The 24,973-nt window shown below is 40.6% G+C and overlaps 1 protein-coding gene across 1 annotated transcript in view; it reads left to right on the plus strand.

Annotated features, from left to right (window-relative positions):
- The first annotated feature begins 240 nt into the window (after positions 1-240).
- Positions 241-24,973, plus strand: part of PPP2R5E (protein phosphatase 2, regulatory subunit B', epsilon isoform) — a 194,077-nt gene continuing 169,344 nt past the window's right edge. Inside the window, exons 1-4 of the mRNA XM_006864633.1 lie at positions 241-320; positions 3,261-3,385; positions 3,471-3,663; positions 5,802-5,962. Coding sequence (XP_006864695.1) covers positions 241-320; positions 3,261-3,385; positions 3,471-3,663; positions 5,802-5,962 — 559 coding nt within the window. The remainder of the gene's footprint in view (positions 321-3,260; positions 3,386-3,470; positions 3,664-5,801; positions 5,963-24,973) is intronic.

A 24,973-nucleotide genomic window follows, 5' to 3' on the forward strand; every position in this document is an offset into this window, starting at 1 on the left:
GAAGTGAGGACAAGATTTTATCTCGTGTACTTTGGACATGTTCTCAGGAGGGACCAGTCCCTGGAAAAAGACATCATGCTTGGTAAAGTGGAGGGGCAGGGCAGCGAACAAGAGGAGGACTCTCAATGAGACAGATGGACACAGTGACTAAAATCACAGGGTCAAACAATTGTGAAGATGACAAAGGACTGAGTAGGGCTTTGTTCTGTTATCTGCATCCCAGATGAATTGTCTTGCACGATGCCTGGAGTGCACACACCTTATGGGATGAATGGATTTCCTTTAGAGACCACTGGTCCACAGGACAATCTCTCAAACAGGTAAGGATATTTCCATTTTAAAAAACCTGTGCATTCCACAGGAGCTCTGGGGGTGTATTGGCCAAGGGCTCCATTACTAACCAAAAGGTTGGTAGGTTTGAATCCATCCGCCACTCAGCAAGAGTCTGATTCTGTACTGATTTACAGCCATGGATGCCCTATGGGGCAATTCTATACTGCCTTTAGAGTCCCTAGGTGTCAGAAGTGACTTAATGACAACGTGTTTGATTTTGGTTCATCTCAGCTACTCAGTCATTTTACAGAAGTGAAATGATTTTGAAATGAATTGTCTTTATAGAGATCCATAATTTGCAAGCAAAGTCTTCACTCCACTAAATGTGAAATGTTCTAAGCAACAGCTGTGAGCATTTCAAACGTGCACTACTCTTTAACAGCTCAACTGTTGCCAAGGGAAATTGAGTTGGCTTCAAAATCTTCCCTGGTTTTAATTCTGTTCTTACTCGGAGTGAGGAAACACTAAACTTTCATAAAGAATTTAACAGGGAATTGAGAAATGGAAATAGATGTTTCTTGATGGTAGGGGCTAGACTGTTACAGTTTTCTTCGAGACAGTGCTCAGCTACTAACCACAAAGTTGGAAGTTCGAGTCTACCCAGAGGTTCCTTAAAAGAAAGGTCTGGTAATCAACTTTGGAAAATATTCAGCCACTGAATATCCTAGAGACCACAATTCTACTCTGACATACATGCAGTCATCTTGAATTAGCAACTGGTTTGCTTTTTAGAGGTTATGAAATTTGTTATTGTTAAGTACCATCGAATCAGTTGCAAATCATAGCGATCCTGTATAGGGTTTCCAAGGAGTGGCTGGTGAGTTTGAATCAGACCTTGTGGTCCAGTGCTTTATTCTACAGTGCCACATATTTATAAAGTGGCCAATCTTTTGGAATCATTAAGGGAAGCTGCAACGCTGTAGGATCAGCACTGGATTGTGAACCACAAGTTCAACAGTTCAAAGCTACCAGCTGCTCCTTGGAAACCCTATACAGGCTCATTATGAGTCAAACCAGTTCAACAGTAACAATTTTCATCTACAAGAGCCATCTTTCTTTCCTGCTTTAGTTCAATGCTCGAATATTTTTCTTTCCTGGCACAAAATTATTACCGTGAGTATACACAGAAATTTGCCAGAATTGTTAAGTAACACAAACAAGAAATACATTTTTGTCCAATATGCATGAGTCCTGGTGTGTTGCTGTAGGATAAGCACTGGACTGCTAACCACAAGGTTGATAGTTCAAACCCACCAGCTGTTCCATGGAAACCCTATGTAGGGTGGCTGTGAGTCGGAATCGACTCCATGGCACTTAACAACAACCGTATGATGTTGTTGTTTGTCACTGAGTCGGTTCCGGCTCACAGAGATCCTGTATAGGGTTTCTGGGGTTATAAATGTCTATGGGAGCAGAAAGGCTCATCTTTCTTCCTTCTCTTATTCCCCACGCCCCTGGGTACCCCTACCAGCCCTGGCTCCAATGACTGGTGGATTCGAACTGCCAACCTTCTGGTTGACAGCTCAGCATGTAACCCACTACAATATGCTGAAATACAAATACAGAATGACACACACATACAATATATTATTATAAAAAGAAGAAGAATATTTGAAGTATACCAAAATACAGTGGTTATCTCTGGGTTGAGAGATTAAACTTTTTCCTTTTGAACAATTTGTACTCTAATGTTTTTAATTATAGTTTCTTCCCTCCCCCCACCCCCTAAAAAAAAAAAAAAATGTACACAGCATGTACTCAAATGGAGTAACAGCCTGAGAGCATTCTCTGGAAAACCTGGCTATTTGGCTTAGGATGCAAACACATCTGCATTTTATCACTTGATTTAGCTAAAGTTAAGTGAAGTTCCTTCATAAACTCTTTCGGATACACGTTGCCAATTAAAATCATGCAAGTGCCTTGTTTGGAGTTGGGTCTCCTCGAGTTAGGCATGAATAAGTATCACAGAGTTTACAGACAGCGCCCCCGATTTCAAAGCAACAGGAGCGCTAGCTACAAGGCTTGCAGGAGGCTCCAAGGAGCTGATATTCAAATAGAGGTTTTGGGAAAGATAGGTGCATTGCATGCATTACTCAACCCTTGGCCAGGGCACAAGGGTTCAGATTTTCGTGCCAGGCCTCCCACAAGATCCAGCGGACTGCTGGGGGTGTTTCACAGCGGCTGCAGGGCTCCATTTACACAAAAGTAAGGGCGCACGGTGCGCAGGCATCTTATTTCTTTTCCATCCTGAGTGGAACTCCCCGAGTTCCAAGGGGTCACGTTGGCCGGTGAAGAGGGCGGTATCAAGGCCCAGGGGGCTCCTCCACCTTTTTCCCGACACTTGCTCTCGGAATCCTCTGGCTGAAGACGATAGCTATCCAAACGCTGCGCACTACGCGGAAACCTAGCCCACTGATGTGCTAGTCACACACCTCCAGGGTTTAAGGAGCGTCCCTCAGGCCTAGCCGCTTCTGCAACTACCCACTTCAGTCTACCGCCTGGCGGAAACAGCAGCAGCGCAGCCGGCGGTCGCGGCTTCATCCGGGTCCCTAAAGCCTCGGCCCAATCCTCGGCCTCCACTCTTCCCACCTTCCCGACCCTCCGCGCTCCCCCCACCGCCGCCAATCCCTGATCAGTTTTCAGCCGAACTTGCTGGCATGGGAGTGAAGGCAGATCCTGGCCAATGAGGACTGGTTTCCCGTTTGAAGCCTCCAGTGGGAGGGCGCCGAAGGCGGGCCCTGATGCTCAGAAAGTTTGGTTGCGCGTGTGCCATGGACTCAGCCGCCCGGTGATATTGACAATAGGAGAGAGAAAGGGGCATTGACTGGGACCCACCGCGGGTACCGAACGGTGGCTCTGGCAGCGGTGGCTCCAGCTCCAGCGACTCCTCCTTCTTCTTTTTCCTCCTCCTCCTGCTGCCGCTGCAGATCCAGTCTTCCTCTCTCCCTTCCCCCCTTTCCCACGTCGTCGCCGCCGCCGGGTCCGGGGCAACGAGCAGAGGCGCCGCCCGCCGGGAATGTGAGCGAGGAGTCGCCGGCGGAGCCGCAACGGGGTCGGTGCCGATTTGATGGGACGGGTCCGCGGGGGAGGATCGTGAGGCTGCCGCCAGAGAGCTGAGGTTCTGGTCCGGCCGTGAGGCCTAGAGGCGCCGCCGCCGCGGAACCGGAGGGACGCCGCGCCGGACAGCCGTCGCCCCGGGCTCCCTGCCGCTGCCTCGACCTCCCCCTGCACGGCCCGGCCCTACTGCTCGCCCCCGCTGCGGTCCCTTCGCCCGGCTCCCGCCTCTCGAAACCACAGATCATCTTCGGATTCTTCCCCAGAAGCTTCAAGGTAACTTCGTCCCTCCAGCACCGCGGCTCGCCGGCTTCCTTTCCTACTCCCCAACCTCCTGTGCAACCTGAGAGGCACCGGCCCCTGGAAGAAGGCCTGGCCCGGGCGAGCTAGGGGTGCGGTGGGGTGGAGTGTGGGAGACAGAGAGTCCGTGCCACTTGTCTGATTTACCTGGAAGTGTTTCTGATGCCTCCCGATTCACTCCATCCTCACCCTCGCCTTTCTCCACCTTCCAGGATTGGATTCTAGTCCCCGTTTCTACACTCTCCGTGGCCGGGGAGAAAGCGGGACTTGGTGTAGTGAGGAGGATTTTGTAGCAGTTTATCTTCTGTAGGGTTTGAGGTGGAGGGTGGCAGCAAAGGGATATGTAAGCATATCTAAAGACAAATCTCTATCCTGTCTTTTTCCTGGCCCCACCATCTTTCCCCCCATTGGATTCTACTGGGCCTAGTAAATGCCCCGTGCCCACTGCTTAGAGGATGATATAGCTTCGGGAACCTGGTTCGGGGCGAAACCTGTTTCCTTCCCGTGGTTTTGCACAGACCGGCTGCTATACTGCACGTAAAGCTCTGCAGCGCCCTAGGGTTGAGATCCTTGACGTTTATTTTGGGCCGCTGGCATAGGGGCATACGATTTAAAACATTTTCTTTCTTTTTTTTTTTTTTAATGGTCTTAAAAGATGGAATAATAAAGAATATACACAAAAGAGTGATGGAGGAACAGGATTTACTGAAACCTTATGTTCTTAGAGTGAGAATGGAATCCAAATAATTCACATGCCAGATTGGAGAAGCGGCTCCAAAATTTCCAATACAGAAATGTGATGAGCTTCTCACTAATACAGTCATAATGAAATTTTAAAGTGATCTTACATTTTGTATATCCATTCATAGTTTGCAATTTTCTTTTGGGTATGTGATATTATACGTAAGGCTAAATTAGGTAGATTTTCAGCAAAGTTTTTTCTTTTTTTAATGGAACCAAACAAGATTCAAAACCCAAACCTCAGCATTGTTTATGCTTTTATTTTCACTGTCAGAATCTAGTTATTGCAAGTAACTTTTCACTTTTACATGTTCAGGAAGAACTTCTTTCCTCTTATATTTGGATGTTTTTAAAAAGTTGTTTTATGTATTGGGAGGACAGGTGAGTAATTGCATTTCAGCATTTCCCCCATATAAATGATTTCTATCAGAGTCTGTCATTAATCTTGAACAGAGCCGGGGTACCATGGAAATGATGGCACCTGTTTAAATTGGTGAATGAAATTGTTCTTCAGGCTTGTCACTTACAGGAAATAACCTTCATTTCAATCATTTATTTGAGTGGGTTAAAAATCCAAAAGAACTGTCCAGTTCAGTGGAATGAAACTTGGTGTTTGATGATAAACTTAAGGGTCTAAACCTCAAGGGTGCTCAACTTGGCTGTCTAAATAGTCTGTGAATTTATGTTTTCAGTTCAACTTGGCCACGATTTCATCATAGTTTTATTTATTAAGCTTTAATAACTTAAGATGGCTTCATTCAAAAAGAAGACTTCTTTGAAATGGTTTTAATTATGCCTTTTAATGTTGTGTTTAAAGTAATCGAGCCTGTCCTCATTTTGCAGTGTGGTGCAGTTTATCACAGCTAACAGCACTGCATTAAAAGTTGTGCCTAGATAGTTTCAGTAATTACAAATTTCACTTTGCTGTGATGCTGCATTGGTGTTGACTCTTGAAGTGCAATTAAGATTTTCAATTCCAGTGCCCATTCATAATATTAAATATCTTAGGAAGACGTATCAATGGAAGTTTTCCAGCTTCAGAATAGCTCCAAAAATATTTCAGAAATCGCAAGATAAGAAGAGCTTTGCAGTTAGAAATAAAGGGACTAAGAGGAGTTTTTCAAGTGTAACTGAACATTTTTAATGCTTAGTAATAGGAGTACCACAATATGTTAGAATTATGATATTGCTTACTTGGTAGTTCTGATCTTTTATTTTGTACCAAATTTTCATGTTTTTCCCAATGATATATGTCTTTCCTCATTTTAGTTATTCATTTTCATGAATAGTGAGTGTGGGAATTTGAGAATTTGTCTAAATTACATGTATCCTTCTTTGGGAATGTGTTTATGATACACCTTTCTCTTCAGTAGGGCTATGTCCTCAGCACCAACTACTCCTCCATCAGTGGATAAAGTAGACGGATTTTCTCGGAAGTCCGTCAGAAAAGCCAGACAGAAGAGGTCGCAAAGTTCCTCACAGTTTAGGTCTCAAGGCAAACCTATTGAGTTAACACCTTTGCCGCTGCTAAAAGGTAAGGCTTATGACCAGGTGATGGATTTCCTTATCAGTTACTCTCTCTTTATATAATTTCCTTTTTTGCAGAATTTCATATCTGCTAAAGTACTGTGTTGCAAACTGAGTGTATGGGAGGCGTTTGAGGCATTGAAGTGATTGGTTATGTGACCAGATATCTACTCTTCTTTTTTAAAAACTCGATTTTATCTAAGTAGTGATGGACAAGTGAACTTATCAATGCTAGAAAATCTGTAAGATGCCTGGGCCTGTGTTCTTCATTTTTTCTGTTGACATTTAAGTGGACACATCATATTCAATGACAGCTCTGCATTGTACAGTCTTAGAGGAATCAGACTAGTAGAGGAGAGGGAGAGGATACCATAACCTACATAGAGAAATGGTGTTTGAAAGAATTCATTTAAAAAAATTTTTTTAAATTTATTTTAATAAATGTTTTATTGTGAATTGTGTGATAATTTACATGGGAGAACATTAGTTTTACATTCATTCTATCATACATCATTTCACTGCCATAGTTACAATCCTGTCCATGCATCATCACCCAACCAAAGGGTATATACCCTGCAAGCCTGCCCGCCCCCCACCCACACGGTCCTCCGCACACAACCCCTTTCCCTCTCTGGATCTCAAGTCCCCAGCCACTCCATCTCTTCACGTCATCTTCTCTGCCTCCATCTCAGGCCTCACTGCTTCTCTGGGTACGGTCCCGCTCTCCGCTCTTCTCCATTGATGGTCCCAGGGCCCTCCGCTCCTAGACTGAAAACTTATTCCCTCCCTTCCTTGCTATAAAATGTCTACCTTTACATTTCCAACCCTCACAATCAGTCCTGATAACAATTATTTACTATTGCATCACAAGAGACCCATCGCATTTCATTTCATCAGCCCTTCCTGGACAGGCTGGATACTATTCACTGGAGAGTCTACCATCCTCCACGCCCTTTGGATTTAGGTTCCCTCTCGAAAGCTTGTAAGCCAGTCACTTCTTACCTTTGTATCCCTCCCCCCATTTTGGGTAGCCAATGTCCTAGTTGTCCATCCCTGTCCACTCTTTGTGTGGAGGAGGTGGGAATAAGAAAGAATTCATTTTTAAAAACCAAGAAAAAAATGATCAGTTTGTAACTGATTGCATGCATTCTTCGTTTCTGCTAGGGCAAATAAAAAGAAAAATGATAATTTTACTTGTCTAACACTTCTTTTCTTTTGAGTGCATTATGGACACACTTTTAATGTTATCTTTTGAGAACTTTTTTGTTTTTTTCAACTAGTCCATTTAACTGTGGTTTGGGTGTGTGTATACTTTTTGTCCCTTTCGTTTTCTTCAACGAGAGCACTTCAGAAAGTTTGTGGAAAAAGTTCATTACCTTTTAATTCAGTTTTTTTCATGAACCTTTTGACGTCTCCTTGTTTGAAATGTGTCAGAACACAGCCTTTATATTGCACAAGTTATAAAACCATCTACCTTTTAAGGTGGATTTTTGCCTGTTGTGTACTTATAGTATACAACACAGTGTACTGTAATGGCTGGGAGGAAATTGGACAACTTGGCTTGCTGTTTAGTTAATGCATATGTATTTGTGTAACAATTTTGTGAATTCATAAGGTATTAATTACAAGAAGAACTGGAGTTTGATTGGAAAAGGTCCTCAAAATTTAGTCTAGCATATTTCAAGCTTCTATTTTTATTATGTTAGCTTTTTGCTTTTGCTTTAAGGAGTGAGATTCCTAAGTAACATTTCAATATTTATAACTGAAATTGGTGGAAACCGAATGACTATTGACTACTGTAAAGATGATGGATGTACCAGTCAGTGATGATGAGCTCTTAATGAGTTTTGGGAGAAAATGTTGGCTAAAGATTTTGCTGATAAAAATGAAAATCGTTTTTATGAGACTTTGGAAGGAAAAGGTAGGGCGAACTCCTTAGGGATAAAACTAACCATGTTTGACACATCCAAGTAGGGTGGCATAGTGACTTCTTTAGTAATTTTATTTAATCTGAAGTAGATGTGTAATAGTTATTGGCACCTCTAGCTGGCAAAGGACTTCATTCTGAGGAAGCAGACTAAGTGTTTTTAGGGATTAGATGGAATTTTAAACTTTATTGCTACGTGAATTTCTTGGTGCTCAGTGAAAACAATTAAATTAGAAGTTAGCATTTAAATTAGAACTTAACTGACCACTCATTGCCAAGGAGTGGTATGGGTACATCATGAAAGAGGCATGGGTACATGCCTTAATATTTTGTTGTTCTTCCCCACCCCCCCTTTTTTTTTTCTTTTCACTTTTTAAAGTGAAGTTAAGCTGTGTTGAAAAATTTCCAAGAATTTTGCTTTCCAAGAATGATTTTTTTGTTACCTTGTGTACTTTGTCAACCTGGGAGAAGTGGAGAACAATATACAATATAGTATAGTATAAAATAGAGTCCTGGTGTGATGTTGTGTGTTAATGCGCCAGACAGCAAAGCCGTTTGAATTACAAAGTCGGCGGTTCAAAGCTCACCAGCCGCTCCTCGGAAACCCTATACAGGGTCGCTCTGGGTCGGAACTGACTTGATGGCACTTAACAACAACAAAATATAATATAGTATAATATAAATATAAAACATAACGCCAGATAGGCCTACAACCCTAATTTCACACTAACTAAAAGTGATTCTTGCGTTGTAAGAACATTCTGGGTAAATATTCTGGAAATCATCCTATAAATTAATTTCCATAGCTGTCTGTAAAGAAATCCAATAAGATGTAGACTTCAGAAATAGATATTTGCTTGTCATTTTTGTAGTGAATACAGAGTTTGCTAACTGACATTTGTTTTTCTTACAGTGGATTAACTTTCATGATTTGTTTGTTGTCATCTTACCAACTTTAGGAAATTGCTTTTGGAATTTAAAGAAAATACAGGAAGAATTTCTTTTATGTGAAACTCCTACTCTTAACCCCCCATTGCCTCAGGAGAGACCAGAATAAATTGTATAGACATGCCAAAGGATAGTTATTGATTTACATTTTCTATAATTAAAAGATTTGGGTTTATTTTATTTGGTGTACTCTATAAATTGCAATTAAATTTTGTGAGTTTCTTACAGAAATAATAAAAGGTATGCTCTCAAACGCTTTTTTCTTTTGAGGTGAGGGAAGTTTGAAAATAGAAATTGTGTGAAAATAATTATGTAAGTCTTTTTAATATGTAATTTTTGAAATGGCAGAAATTAGTTATTTAGTAATGGTCACTCTTGTGTGTGTACGCGTCCTCTGAGTGTTTATTGTATGTATCATAATATTGGTCTGATAAAACTTGTAAATAATACTACATTAATAATCATGCAGAATTAGTACAAAGTGACGGGAAAGTGTCATCTCTTTTGCCTTTTTTGTAATAGATGGGTGGTGGTGTGTCAAGAATTCAGTTCCAACCCATAGTGACCCTGCATAGGGTTTCTGAGGCTGTAAATCTTTATGGGAGCAGAAAGCTTCAACATACTCCCGTGGAATGGCTGGTAGTTTCGAACAGCTGACCTTGAGGTTAGCCGCCCAACTCATAACCACTATGCTACCAGAGCTCCTTAATAGGTGGGGTGGGCTTTTGATATTTGTATTAGTGGTGCTGTTATCTCTAGAAAGCAGTATTAGCACATGTTGTTGTTGTCGTTAATTGTCGTAGAGTTGATTCCGACCCATAGTGACCCTGTATAGGGTTTCCAAGGAGCAGCTGGTGAGCTTGAACCACCAACCTTGCAATTCAAACGGCTTTGCAGTCTGATGCATTAGCCCACAGCGCCACACCAGGACTCCATATTAGCACATAGTTCTGTGTAAATAGTGACCTGCCTTTTCCCCAGCTGTGTCTAATGAAAATGTAGGATAAAGTTAACAACTGTAGACATTTGAATTTTCGCTATTTACTTCCATTTTAAGAGTTCTGAAAATTTTGAGTCCGAAGGGCCCTTACCTGTTTTACTTAAAAAACAAAACAACCCAGTGGAGGCTTAGAGCCTTGTATGTTTGTAAAAAGCATCCCTTGCTTGTGCTTACCTAGCAGGACATGAATGAAGCTTTGACAGTTACCTGGCTAAGTCACGCAATAACAACAAACACAACCACTCAACAATGGCAATTAATTGGAACACTTAGGCAAACACACACACACCCACTCACACATTGATAATTGTAATCAAATAATATCTGGTTAGATGAATTATGTTCTCTATCTCCCCCATGCCTTATTTTCTTTTCTCTTTGACTTTAAAAGGTTTTTTCACTTTAGATTTCAGTGACATTGTTCTGTAAGTCTAAATTTGAGTAAAATGCTTTTGAAAAATACGAATTCTTGGAAAGGGGAATTATATAATAAAGGTGGTATCATGATGTCTAGCCTCAAATTCATTCTACATTTCTGAGGTGTTCTGCAGATAGTTTGCACATCCAGTATTAAATATTCTAAACACTATGATTGGAGGTGCCATTCTGCAGGAAGAAACTCATCGCCTCCTGGTGTTGGCATCTTCAGACTGCTAACATGTTTGTAGAACACCCATTCTCTAATGAAAGCCATTAAAAAAACAAACCTTTCAACCGTAGGCTTAAGATTCAGCTTATGTTTTTTATTTCTTTTTTTAAAAAACTTGTTTTTATAAATCCAATGAAGGTTTACAGAACAGATCTTCAGTCCCACATTCAACATATCCTACACTTCATGTCATTACAATGATTACAATTTCTTCCCTGTACCATCCGTTAACAGTATTTACCTCTGTTCACTTTAACTCTTACATCTCTCCCTGTGTCTTCCACTACCTGCATCTTTCCTGTGCCAACCGCCCTATTGTATATTACCTTCCCCATCACCCAAGTTGACATGTGTCTACCCTCTACCCAATGAAGAGCTCTCCCCTCCCCCCATCATCGTAGAATGTTTCTTTTAGCAAGAAAGTGTTTTCTTAACTCTTTATAATAGTGGTTTCATAAAATGTTTGTGCTTTTGTGATTGAGCTCTCATAGCGTAGTGGTTATGAATCGGGTTGCGAACCGCAAGGTCAGCAGTTCGAAACTACCAGCTGCTCTGTGGGAGAAAGATGAGGCTTTCTGCTCCCATAAAGATTTACAGCCTTGGAACCCTGTACAGGGTCGCTATGGGTCGGAACCGACTCCACAGCATTTAACAACAATTTCACTTAGCATAATGTCCTCCAGATTTATCTATGTTTTGAGGTGTTTCACAGATTCATCATTATTCTTCAATGTTGCATAGAATTTCTTTGTAGGGTGACAATTCTGTTTTGAGTTTGTGCTTTTTTCCCTGTTTATTGAGTGATATAATTCTGGTTTGTCTTTATCTGCTTTGGGTAAAATAAAGCAGGAATGTAGGAATGTGAAGTATAGTTCAGGTTCTTAAGATCAGCAATGCTTTCAAGTACATTTACAACAAAAATAATCATTTAAATGAATAATGGCCTCTGTTTTAAAGCTTATCGCCCTCCCTGTTAGCTTGTGTGTTGAGTCCCATGGGGGAAGGCGCTTTTTTCACCTGCAAAATTCCTAGTTCTCACTGTGATAGTATGTTGTTTTGGACAAATGAATTAACTGCTGGAAACCTGCTTTTCTTGTCTATAAAATAAAGCAATAATAAATAATGCATGTGGCGGTGTCACATTCAACAAATGTGTACATTAACTAAAATTTTTTAGAACATGAATGGTGGTGGTGGTAGTGTGCTGTGGAGGCGGTTCTGACTCATAGTGACCCTGTATAGGGTTTCCGAGGCTGTAAATCTTTATGGGAGCAGAAAGCCTCATCTTTCTCCCATGGAATGGCTGGTAGTTTCGAACTGCTTGACCTTCTTGAGGTTAGCAGCCCGACTTATAATCGCTGCGCTACCAGAGATCCTTTAGAACATGAATACTGCTGAATTATTATTTGAGTTTATATTTTTATAGCAAAAGGTTGAAAATGGAAATCTCTCTGAAGATTATGAAACAAGAGCATAGTTTTTCAGTCATGAACTTTTTTAGCCAAAAAATTCAAAGAAATAGTTTGCAAACATACAGAATGTAGTATCGCAGCTATTTCAAGCATCCATTTTTGGAGATTTCACCTACTATGTAGGTATCCTGCTACAATACTTAGTGTAATGCCCTTTTTCTTTTTTTCTTCCAACTTAATCTTTTCTTGAATGGTTAACAGTCATCATTCAAATTTCAGAAGGAACAAAAGGATGTATAGTATAAAATCTCCTCCCTATCCGGTTCTAATTTCCTGTTCTCGTCACCAGAAGCATCCGGTCATAATTTTCAATGTGTATTGTTGCTAAAGTGCCGTTGTGTTGGTTCCGACTCATAGCGACCCTGTGTAGGATTTCCAAGGAGCAGCTGGTGGGTTTGAACTGCTGACCTTGCGGTTAACAGTCCAGTGCTTATATTATAGCGCCTCACCAGGACTCCTTTCATGTGTATCAGGTATAGAATTTTTAGACCCAGGATTGAATTTTAAAATGTAGTGAACAGGTTGAAATTGTGTGCACATTGTAGAGCAAGAATTCTATACCATGTTTCTGATTCTTGAATGGTATCAGGCCCAAAACAGGGCAAGAATCATGGATAGACTGTGTGTCTTAGATATTTGATGGGTGTTCTTTAGCCAACTAAATGTGTGTTATATGTGTGTGGTTAAAAAATAACCATAGTAAACTTTGCCTTTGAGTTGGAAGAACATCTTTGACTTGGTAAGTGTTAAAAGTTCAACCTTAGAAACACTGTGGTGATACCTTAACTTGGTGGCACACAGTCACCGGCACCTTCTACCCAGTGAATCATTTTCCCTCCCCTCCCCGCGCTGGTAACCATTATAGAATGTTTCTTGTAGCAAGAAAACCTTGTCTTAAGTTTTCACAATAGTGGTCTCATACAATATTTGTTCTTTAGTGACTGACTAATTCTGCTATGTGACTTCTAAACCATGTGTTTCTCATCTCTAAAATTGGGCAGTAGTGGAATGTACTTCTTAGAGTCATTGTGAGGATTGACTAGCATAAAGCAGGTAAAATGTTTAGTGTAGTGTTGGGTACATTGCAGGAATTGAAGAACATTAACGATTATAACTACATTGAAAATTGTGCAATGGGAAATGCTTACTAGTTTCCCCCCCGCCCCAAACTGATTTTTATTCCTATAATATATGAATTATTTCCTTGTAAGGAAGGAAAATACAGAATAGGTAGAGTTCTGAGTTTAAAGTCAAAAAGAGAACTGGTTGTTACGGAGCATTCTCAGCATTATGATTTTGCTCACATCAGTTTCAAATTGGCATCTCATTTCGGAAATTGGCTAATGTAATTGTTGTTGTTAAGGGCCGTTGAGTTGGTGCCAACTCATAGCGACCCTGTATTGGGTTTCTGAGGAGTGGCTGGTAAGCTTGAACTGCCAGGCTGTGGTTCAAACTGACCTTACAGTCCAGTGCATTAATCTGCAGCACTACACCAGAACTCTAATGTAATTATTTTAAGGGAAATCCCATTTGTGGACAGTTATCAGGTACAATTTTTGTTAGATAAACTAATGTTGGACGTTGTTTTCTGTGACAGGATCACTGAACTGTTTTTGTAGTTGCTTATACTGTCCGGTTAAAATAATTTGAGTACTCCTCTTACCATGCATACATATCTGTTTACATGCATACATATACATGTGCTATTTTACAAACACAGTATGTACATTCAAATACTATGTAAACATAAACATTTTAAAAGGGTGCTATTGAAAACTGAAATGTACAGTTGTTCTATACATCTATACATTTACTTTCCCCTGGCCCATTCCCCAACAAGTGCTCTGACAGAGTGAGCAGAGCTTTGTTCAAAGTTTACTTCAAAGCCAGAACCATAAATAGGAGTTTCTCTCTAAGTTTCAGCCCTGTTTGTTGAAGAGTTGAATGAGCAAACTTCTTTCTTTGTTTACTTTTGAGGTTTTTGTCCAGGCTTTTGAATGTATTGTACTGTGAAGAAACAAAATATACATTGAGAATTTTGCCGGTTTAAGGAGTTTCACAGATGGTTCTTATCTTGTGGTCTTTTGGTGGATTTCCGAAGGCCTTTAACCCTCCTGAAATTCCAGGCAGTATGTTGTGCACTCTGCAGAGTGATATTTTTCTGGGTAAAGTGGTCAGAGCCTTTGTCTGATTTCATAGTCATTTCCACAAAGGCTAGGAACCATTGCTTTGGTTGATAGGCATTAGTTTCCTCTCTCAGAGGCAAAGAGGAAGAATTTGTCATATAATCCTTCCCAGCAGGAGGGAGATCTCATGACAAGAAGCATCTTTGCCTGCTTTTCTCTCCTTATGCCAAACGTAATTTTAAAAGATGTTTGAAATTAGAAGTTACCAGGGTATTCCATTGTGATAGGTTTGAGATTTTGATCAGTACCATTTAAAAAATTAAGATGAGTGAATAGAACTACCAATGGCAAAATTAAGTTATCTGTAATGAAGCATTTTTTTCTAGAACAGCTGTGGATGTAGAAGTAGTTGGGAGGAGAAGCTCTTCATGGTGATTTTTGCTAATGAAGGAATAGTTTGTTGTTGTTGTTAGGTGTCATTGAATTGATACCGACTCATAGCGACTCTATGCAACAACAGAACGAAACACTGCTAGATCCTGGGCCAACCTCACAGTTGTTGCCACGCTTGGACCTTTTGATGCTACCACTTTGCCAGTCCATCTCGCTAGGGGTTTTCCTCTTTTTCTCTGACCCTCCACCTTACCAAACATGATATTCTTCTTCAGTGAGCAGTCCCTCCTGACAATATGTCCGAAGTATGAGAGACGAAGTTTGCCCATCTTGGCCTTCAAGGAGCACTCTGGCTACACTTCTTCCAACACAGATCTGTTTGTTCTTTTGACAAGCTCATGGCACTTTCAATATTCTCCTCCAACACCAGAACTCAAAAGCATCAATTTTTCTACAGTCTTCTTTATTCACTGTCCAGCTTTCACATCCATATGAGGTTATTGAAAATACCATGGCTTGGGTCAGGCGCACCTAAGCTGACATCTTTGCTCTTCAACACTTAAAAAGGTCTTGTGCAGCAGATTTGCCTAATGCAATACGTCCTTTGATTTCTTGACTGCTGCTTCCATGAGTGTTGATAGTTGATCCAAGAAGAATGAAGCCCTTGACAACTTCAATTTTTTCTCGTTTGATGAGACTGTTGTTTATTGGTCCAGAGGTGAGGATTTTTGTTTTCTTGACATTAAGATGCAATCAATACCGAAGGCTGTGCTCTTTGATCTTCATCAGTAAATATTTTAAGTCTTCTTCACTTTCAGCAAGCAAGGTTGTATCATCTGCATATCGCAGGTTGTTAATGAATCTTCCTGTAATCCTGATGTGACGTTTTTCTTCATTTAACCCAGTTTCTCAGATTATTTGTTCAGCATACAAGTTGAATAAGTATGATGAAAGAATACAACCCTATCACACACCTTTCTTAATTTTCAACCATTCAGTGTTCCCATGTTCTGTTCGAACAACTGCCTCTTCATCCATGTACAATTCCTCATGAGCACAATTAAGTGTTCCAGAATACTTATACTTCGCAATGTTGTCCACACAATCGACAACCTTTGCGTAGTCAATAAAGCACAGTAAACATCTTTCTGATACTCTTTGCTTTCAGCCAAGATCCATCAGACATCAGCAATGATATCCCTTGTTCCATGGCCACTTTTGAACCTCTGGAAGTTCTCTGTCAGTGTATACTTGCAGCTGTTTCTATATTACCTTTAGTAAAATTTTACTCCCATGGGATATCAAAGATGATTACCCACTGATTTCCGCATTCCGTTGGGTCACCTCTGTTAGGAATGGGCACAAATAAGGATCTCTTTCAATCAGTTGACCAGATACTTGTCTTCCAAATTTCTTTGCATAGATGAGTGAATGCCTCCAGTGCCGCCTCACTTTCTTGAAAGATTTCAATTTGTATTCCATCAATTCCTGGTGCCTTGTTCTTTGCTAATTCCTTCAGTGCACCTTGGACTTCTTCTTTCAATATCATTGGCTTTTGATCATACGCTCTCTCTTGAAACGGTGAACATCAGTCATTTCCTTTTGGTACAGTGACTCTATATTCCTTCCATCTTCTTTTAATTCTTTCTGCAGCATTCAGTAATTTGCCCAGCAAATCTTTCAGTAACAAAAGTCGAGGGTTGAATTTTTTCTTCAGTTCCCCCAGCTTGAGAAATGCAGAGTGTGTTCTTCCTTTTTGGTTTCCTGACTCCAGATTTTTGCACATTTTGTTGTAATATTTGACTTTATCTTCTCGAGCTGATCTTTGAAATTTTCTGTTCAGCTCTTGGACCTCCTCATTTCTTCCATTTGCTTTAGCATCTCTACACTGGAGAGCAAGTTTCAGTACCTCTTCTGACTTCCATTTTGATCTTTTCCTTCTTTCTTGTCTTGATGTCATCCCACAACTCTTGTGGTCTTTGGTCTTTAGTGTTTAATGTATCAAATCTGTTCTTCCGATGATCTCTAAATTCATGTGGGATATGGTCAAGGTCATATTTTGGCTCTCGTGAACTTGTTATCATTTTCTTCAGCTTCAGTTTGAATTTGCACATGAGCAATTGATGGTCTGTTCCACAATCTGCCCCGGCCTTGTTTTGACTGATGATATGGAGCTTTTCCATCATCTCTTTCCACACATGTAGTCAATTTGATTTCTATGTATTCCATCTGGCGAGGTTCATGTGTATAGTCAGTCGTCTCTTATGTTGTCTAAAGAACAGCTATGGATATAGAAGAAGTTGAGAGGAGAAGCGCTTCATGGTTATCTTTGCAAATGAAGGAATAGTTTAGCAACCAGGAAAGATGAGAAGCAATATCTGTTGTCTCAGTGAAACCTTCCAACTGCACCAAGTTCAAGGGATGTTTGCTGTTAACTGAATGTCAAGTACTGCAGAGAGACCCAAGCTTGGGCCCCCAAGGGTGTGCCTTATCTGTTACATTCTTAATAACTAAACACAAGTGAGAACTTGAGGGATTTCACTTGGGCTCTCATGGGACGATGGACTGAGTGAATCATCTTACTTCCTCTTTGCAAGAAGCCTGAAAACTGTGAGGAGATGACTGAAAGGAGAAAGGGGAGCAGCACTATGGCTGGTGACACTGACCTTGGACACTGGGCTCCTTTGCAAGGTCAGCCAGGCAGCCAAGAGTCAGGACAGGACAAGAAGGGTAGCTGAGCCCCTCATGAGGAAAGGGAGGGAGAAGACACCTCTCTGTTTTCCTTCAGTATTCAGACAGTGTCCTGATAAGGGCATGTACAAACAAGGGAGCTTCAAAAAGTTTGTGGAAATTTTCATTACCTTTTAATTCTATTTTCTATGAACTTTTTAAAGTTCCCTCATACATAGGGGTTTTAGGGTTTTAAATTGTCACAGGGGCTTGTTTTTAGGTGCTGTTTGTGTCAGTTCCGACCCATAGCGACCCTATGCACAACAAAATGGACCACAGCCAGGTCCTAACCATCCTCACCATTACTCTACAGGGTATTTTGTTGTGAAGTGCTGTTATGTCGGTTCCGACTCATAGCGACCCTGTATAAGGTTTCTGAGGAGTGGCTGGTGAGTTTGAACTGCCAACCTTACAGTTCAAACTGACCTTATAGTAGAGTGCTTATCCACAGCTCCACAGCAGGACTTGGACAGGGTATTGTCACTATTGTTGTTAAGTGCATGTGAGTCAGTTCTGGCTCATATCAACCCAGTATAGGGTTTCTGAGGAGCAACTGGTGAGCTTGAACTGCCTATCTTGCAGTTCAGTGCATTGACTTGAAGTGCCACACCAGGACTCCAATAGGGTGTTTAAGACTTGGGAAATATAGTAGCGTTTCTGCAGTAGAGTCCTTTAGAACGCATCTTTCCATTTTTGCGGAGCGAAGTTCTGGTAGGAAACTGTGGGTTAATGTGCTAGACTGCAAGGTCGGTTCAAACTTTCCAGCTGCTCCTTGGAAAACCCTATACAAGGTTGCTATGAGTTGGAACCTACTTGATGGCACTTAATTGCAACAGTAAATCTTGATGTAGTGCTATGGGATAGATAAAGCACTAGACTTAAAGGTTGGTTTGAGCCACAAGGTTGTTGTTGTTATGTACCGTGGAGTTAGTTCGACTCATAGCGACCCTGCACAGGGTTTCCAAGGCTATAAATCTTTACAGGAGCAGAAAGCCTCATCTTTCTCCCATGGAACAGCTGGTAGTTTCGAACTGCTGACCCTGAGGCTAGCAGCCCGATTCGTAACCACTACGCTACCAGAGCTCCTGAGCCACAAGGTAGGTGGTTCAAACTCACCAGCTGCTCCTAGGAAGCCCTATACAGGGTCGCTATGAGTCAGAACCAACTTTATGGCATTTAACAACAAACAACAACAAATGGATCTTTGGAAAGGTCATGAGTTCAAGTTTAGGCTCTAATTCTAACTGTGAACTGAGGTCATTCATTTAACTTCTTTGAAGCTTCAGTTTTCAGTTTTGTAAAATAAGACTCATACCTCCTGCCGTGGTTGTGAGGAGGAGTAAGTCAGATAGTGTGGGTAAACTGTCTGATGCATGTGGGTTGCTTAATAAATATTCATTACCTTATCTTTCTGTTTGCCATTGAGATTTCATAGTCAGCCCTGGGAACTCAGATCTTGTTTCAGAAGGCTGTGAGGGACTACATGTGGCAAAAGTTCATAGTAGATAACTGTCAAAAGACTTTTATACTACAGTAATGTTAAAACTTACTTAAATTCATTCAGGATTGCTTGTGTCTGGAACAAACAGTGGTGCAGTGGTTAAGTGCTTGGCTGTTCACTGCAAGGTCATTGGTTCAAACTGGCTGGCTGCTGACTAGGAGAAAGACATAGCAGTTGGCTTCCGTAAAGACCACAGCCTGAGAAGCTATGGGTCAGTTCTCCTCTGTCCTGTGAGGTCGCTATGAGTTGGAATCAACTCGATGGCATTGGTTTTAGTTTTGGTTTTGTGCCTGGAATGCTGTTCATAGTAAAATGTTAAAACATGGAATAGATTGGGACTTGGCACCACTTCAGAAAAAGTGCTGGATTTAGAATTAGCCTTTTCACTGAAGTTCCCTCAGAAAACAGTATCTGAATTTGGCCGGGGATACCCGTTCACACATAAGGAACTCTGGTATTGTAGTGGTTAAGAGTCGGACTGTGGTTGAAAACTACCAGCCGTTCCATTGGAGAAAGATGAGGCTTTCTGCTCCAGTAAAGATTTACAGCCTCGGAGACCCTACACAGCATCGCTGAGTCAGAAGTGAGTGACTTCACGGCACATAACCACCACCACCATGCTTTCACCATACCTCATAATCAACTATAGTGTGAATGCAGAGTGGGTTCACACTCCTCAGGAGCTATCTTACAATACAAGGGAAAAAACCCAGAAGAAAACAGAAAACCAAACTGGTTGTTGTCTAGTTGATTCTGATTCCTGGTGATCCGTGGGGTTTCCGAGTAGAACTTTGCCCAGTAGCTCTTTTGATGGCTGTGACTCTCTGAAAGCAGCTTGTCTGGCTTTCCTTCCAAGGTGCTGCAGTGTGGTTTCTGACTATCAATCTTTTGGTCAGCAACTCAGCATTTAACTGTTGATGCTACCTGGAGACTTCTTATATTACAAATCACATCTATTGCATGTCCTACAGACTATAGCAACGTACTACTTTTTTTTTATTTAAATAAATGAATGAGTATTTTGAGATCAAGAACATTTACAACAAAAGTGCAGTTTTTTGAGGGTCAGAAGGCTACTTCAATCTCGGTCTCACCAAATTACATTTTCAGAAAGAAGCATACATCACTCACTGTTCAAGAGGACCAGCGTTTCCCCCTACTTTGTGAGCAAATGTCAAAATGACTTTCCAGTAAATTGACACCAGGGACTTTTTAAAGTAAAAGGGAATTTCAGGACTCCCTTTTCTGCCCTGGTGTCCCCATAGCGCTGTGGGATGTGACTGATTCGGAGTATGGTTGGATCTGTGGGGAGATCTGTCTATATGTTTTTTCATATTTGAGGAACCATGTCATAAAAGGGTAACCTCTGGCAGTTCAGAAAACTGTAATTTACTACCCAGAGTTAGGCATTCTGTAAGGATGTCTAATAGTGCCATAACTTACTGTATTTATAGTTATATCTTAACATTGTGCAATGTATTTCAATGATTATGGAATTTAGACTTTTCAAGTCGAGTGTGTGGTGTTGTGAGTTAATGCGCTGGACTGCAAAGTCGGTTTGAGCTGCAAGGTTAGCAGTTCCAAGCTCACCAGCTGCTCTACAGAAATCCTGTAAAGGATCACCGTGAGTCAGAACTGATTCCATAGCACTTAACAACAACAACAAAATTAATAACTCCTTAATCTTACCAAGGAGCTCTGGTAGTGTAGTGGTTACGAATCGGGCTGCGAACTACAAGGTCAGCAGTTTGAAACTACCAGCTGTTCCGTTGGAGAAAGATGAGGCTTTCTGCTCCCGTAAAGATTTACAACCTCGGAAACCCTGTACAGGGTCACTATGAGTTGGAACCCACTCCACGGCACTTAACAACAACAACAGCAGTTTTTACCTATTGGAGTCCTGGTGTGGTACTGTGGGTTAATGCGCTTTACTGCAAAGTTGGTTTGAACTGCAAAGTCTGCGGTTCAAGCTCACCAAATGCTCCTCGGAAACCTTATTACAGGGTCACTGTGGGTCGGAAGCAACTCAACAGCAGTTAACAACAACAACAATCTAGTGTGATGGTTGAGAAAAGGTATATAATACTTTAGATACCTCGGGGGTTAAGAGGGCTCTTTTAAATGATGGTGAGGCTTGAATATAATAAATTATATATAAATGCTTTTCAGAATATGAAGCAAACAGCTATGAAAGGAGCCTGCATATGTATGACCTGGCTAAATGAATGTCCTTCAAGGACCTGAAATTCTTATTTTTAAAATTGTTCCATTGGGTTGTGGAATTCGATTTGTTCATTTGTTCATTCAGCTCATTCATTCGTTCAGATTCGTTGAACAAATTTTTATTGAGTCGTATGTTTCACCAGGCACTGCTCTGGGAATACAGTGATAAGTAAAACATCAGTGGTCTTTCCTTTGGAGAGATATTAATCAGATAAAGAGACAGCAGTCTAATTTCCACTTTGATATGTGCTATTGGAGGGAAAGGGTGGCCAGTCAGAAAAGGCATCTCTGCAGTAGAGATATTTAAGCTGAGGTCTAAAAGCTCAAAAAGGCCGTTGTAACTGGAGGTTAAGAGACTAAATGGGGCTATTTAGATTGTGTGTGTGTGTGTGTGTGTGTGTGTGTGTTGGGGGTGGGGCCAGATCATTCAGAATAATGGCTAAGGAGCTTGTTCTTGATCCGAAGGACTTTTATACAAACCCACAAGTACTCCACCACAGTGATGAGGAATGATATTTCCCCCTCATATTTATATATTCTTGGTTTTTGTCTTTTGTTCTGCATGATTACATGCTGTCAGGAAGACCAAATGGTCCAAAGTACGACAGTACTCAGGTCGCAGTTTCCCATGGAGGTGTGGATTCTAATTCTGCTTCTGACAGCATAACCTTTAAGGATCCCCAGTGGCACAGTGGTTAAGTGTTTGGATGCTCACTGGAGTTAGTTTGAACCCACCAGCTGCTCCCTAAAGATGACAACCTTGGAAACCCTGTAGGGCAATTTTAGGCTTCTGTGTAGGGTCACTATGAATTGGAGTCAACTTGATGGTTTTGGGTTTATGATGATTAATAGGATTCTGATGGAAGTTGGACTTAAAAAATGTTCACTTGGCTTGGTAAATCGGTGCTTGTCACATTTGGTGACATTGAGGTGTCTTTGACAATAAGTTACTTGTTTAGCCACTGCTTACTTTTGTTTCTCTATTTCTAGTTTAATTTTAGACTACTGAGAGTCTCTGATTTACCGTGGAATTCTGTTTGATGATTTTATTGTAAGTTGTTTCAGGTGTAAGTTGAATACCTTACTTTAAAAACATTTTCATTGTTTTATGTCAGTATCTTTAGGGACCTGGTCTTTATTTTTCTTTGAGGCTTGGCTGGAGGGTGATAACATTAGCAAATTACGGGCTGCAATATTGTGTGTAGTACATGAATGGAGCTTCAAAAAGTTCATAGAAAAATGGAATTGAAACATAATGGGATCTTTCCACGAACTTTCTGAAGCCCCTGTGTTAACTGGTAGTAAGATGTAAACCTCCCCCTTACTGCTAAAATAAGAAAGACAATTGTAGGTACGGAACTCCAGTCCTCGGAAACCCTGTGTAGGGTCACTATGAGTTGGAACCTACTCCACAGTACTTACCAACAACAGCAACAGCAGCTCCAGTCCTGGTGGGGCGCTGTGGGCTAATGCGTCAGACTGCAAAGTCGTTTGAACTTCAAGGGCGGTGGTTCAAGCTCATCAACTGCTCTTTGGAAAGCCTATATACAGAGTCGCTATGGGTCAGAATTGACTCGACGGCATTTAATAACAACAACTCCAATGTGTTTTAAGTTGGAACTTGCCTGTATAAGCTAGAAATGTAAATGTGTAAAATACCAAAATTCCTTCAAAATTGTAACTGAAATCCATCTGTAGGTTCAGCTGTATACTCTATGTTATTGTTGTTTTTTTGTTGTTAAGTGCTGTTGAGTCGGTTCCAACTCATAACTACCCTGTATAGAGTTTACAAGGAGCGATTGGCAAGTTTGAACTGCTAACTTTGTGGTTCAAACAGACCTTGCGGTCCAGTGCTTTATCCCATAGTGCTACAACATGCTCTGTAGATGTTGTTAAGTGTTGTTGAGTCAGTTCTGACTCCCAGCAACCCTGTGTAGGGATTTTGAAGCTGTAAATCTCTGTGGGAGCAGAAAGTCTTATCTTTCTCAAGTGACTGGTAGGCTCGAACTGCCAACCTTGTGATACAGTCCAGTGCTTATCCCACACAGTCGCCACGCTTCCATGTTCTGTAAATACTCTTCTATTATTAAAACGCATGAGCTTCAGTTTACACGTGTTTTAGTTCTCTGCTTTATGAATTACTTCTTGGAATTGTGGGAGACATAACACAATAGCTGTAATGCATTAAGAGAATAAAGGTTTAGAAGATTAGAGCTAGAATTACTGTCAGCACCAATTGAAGTTCATTAAATGAGAATGGAAGCAACAGTAAAACAAGCTAGGCAAAGCAATTAACATTGGTAGTGTTTTGGTGGCTGCAAAGATTGGAAAAATAAATAATTGAAAGTATTTCAAATTTGACAAAATTGAATGAAGTTAAAAATTGAATCCACCTCCTTGCTCCTTGCTAATTTTAAAATTTCCTGAGCTATTCTGATGAAAAGTTTGAGTTAATCTGTGTTTGTTGCATTCTGTGGGTGGTGAAAATTGAGTAGAGTACTTTTTAGTACCAGTGCTTGAAGCATAACTGGATTTGTGATGGTTTTCATAAGGAAGAAATCATCAGCTCTGATTATCTCAGACTCTGACCTGTGGACTAGTCAACCAAAATAAATAAAGTGGATGTAGATTTTGGAGCTTTTAATAGCCAATGCTTAAAATGGTTAATCAGTTTCTCTAAAGGTTAATGAGTTTCAAAATTATTTTAGAATAATTTCATGCTTAGTCAAACAATGTGCATTTCTGTGACTGTACATCCATATTTAATAGTAAAATAATCTTGGTATGGTAATTTCTTCATAGTTATACTTAATGAAATATTCTTTGTATGCATGTCTTGTACATTTCTTGACTAAAATGGTGTCTTATATTTTTGGGGGGCTGTCACGTTTTTGTAGCAGAATTGTGAACTGTCCCTTAAAATAATAATTTCGTATCAGGTTATCGTAGTTAAAGATCGATACTAATTTCTTTTCATAAATGCAACGCTAATTGAGCAGCTTAATTTTTCTTGGTGGGATAGCCATGAAGTTTTGCTTGACTGGTATGGAGAAGTGTGAGTATCAGATGAGAGATTTAGAACCTAGCTCTGTCGGACTGTTGCGAGGATTGAATAAATGAATAGATCTAAGGCTTAGAACAGGGCTCAGCACATGGAAAGTATTAGCTTTCTTTATTGCTGTTGTTACTGTTGCTTTTTATTCATAAATATAATAATCTAGGTCGTAATACTTGAATCTCAAGTGGATCATATAAAGATAATGTCTCTTTATGCACTTAAATTTAGGGAAGTGGAGGTTTGTTGTGGGGGTTTGTTTTTTAAAATCTATTTAGTCCATTCATTGGCTAAATTTGTTTCTTAAGTAAGACAGTATTTCACTGTACTTGTAACTCCATAAATAACTTTTGCTAAAGAACTTTAAAATTGCTTTTTGTGTGAGGTAACATTTGGAAGCTGTCAAAGTTAGTACATTACTGAACCCAAGGACCGGTCTTACCAAGCCTGGGCTGCGTTGCTTTATGACAGATGTTAAAGCATTGTGTTCACTTGTCTTCTCCAGATGGTGTGTGTAGTGAGTTAGAAGGAATTGAGGGGGTTGTAGGTACTTGAAGACACTGGGCATCGTGATTGTGAAACAGCAGGAGGAACTGTTGGTGGTTGCTAAATGTAGTTACGAGATTGGTGGATACTACCTGGACCAAAAGGAAATAGCTCTGTGATGCAGTAAGGTTAAGTGCTGAACTGCAAGGTTGGCTTGGACCACAAGATCTGTTTGAACCACAAGGTGGCAGTTCAAACCCGCCACCTGCTCCTCAGAAACCCTATACTGGGTCACTGTAAGTCAGAACCTACTCCTCAGTGCTTAATAGCAACATTAGCCTAAAATCCTTTCATTCAGTGGGAGAATTAAAAATTCTTTTAAAAAATTTAAGGAGGTTGCTAGGAGTTCTGTAAAAGTATCTTTGGAACAGGTGGCTTAGAATATGAATTTCATGTGTGTTAGACATTTTTCCTTCATCTGTGAAGTTTTTCTTAGAGCTATTTTCAT

The sequence above is a fragment of the Chrysochloris asiatica genome, unplaced genomic scaffold, assembly GCF_000296735.1.
Source record: "Chrysochloris asiatica unplaced genomic scaffold, ChrAsi1.0 scaffold00067, whole genome shotgun sequence".
Taxonomy (NCBI): domain Eukaryota; kingdom Metazoa; phylum Chordata; class Mammalia; order Afrosoricida; family Chrysochloridae; genus Chrysochloris; species Chrysochloris asiatica.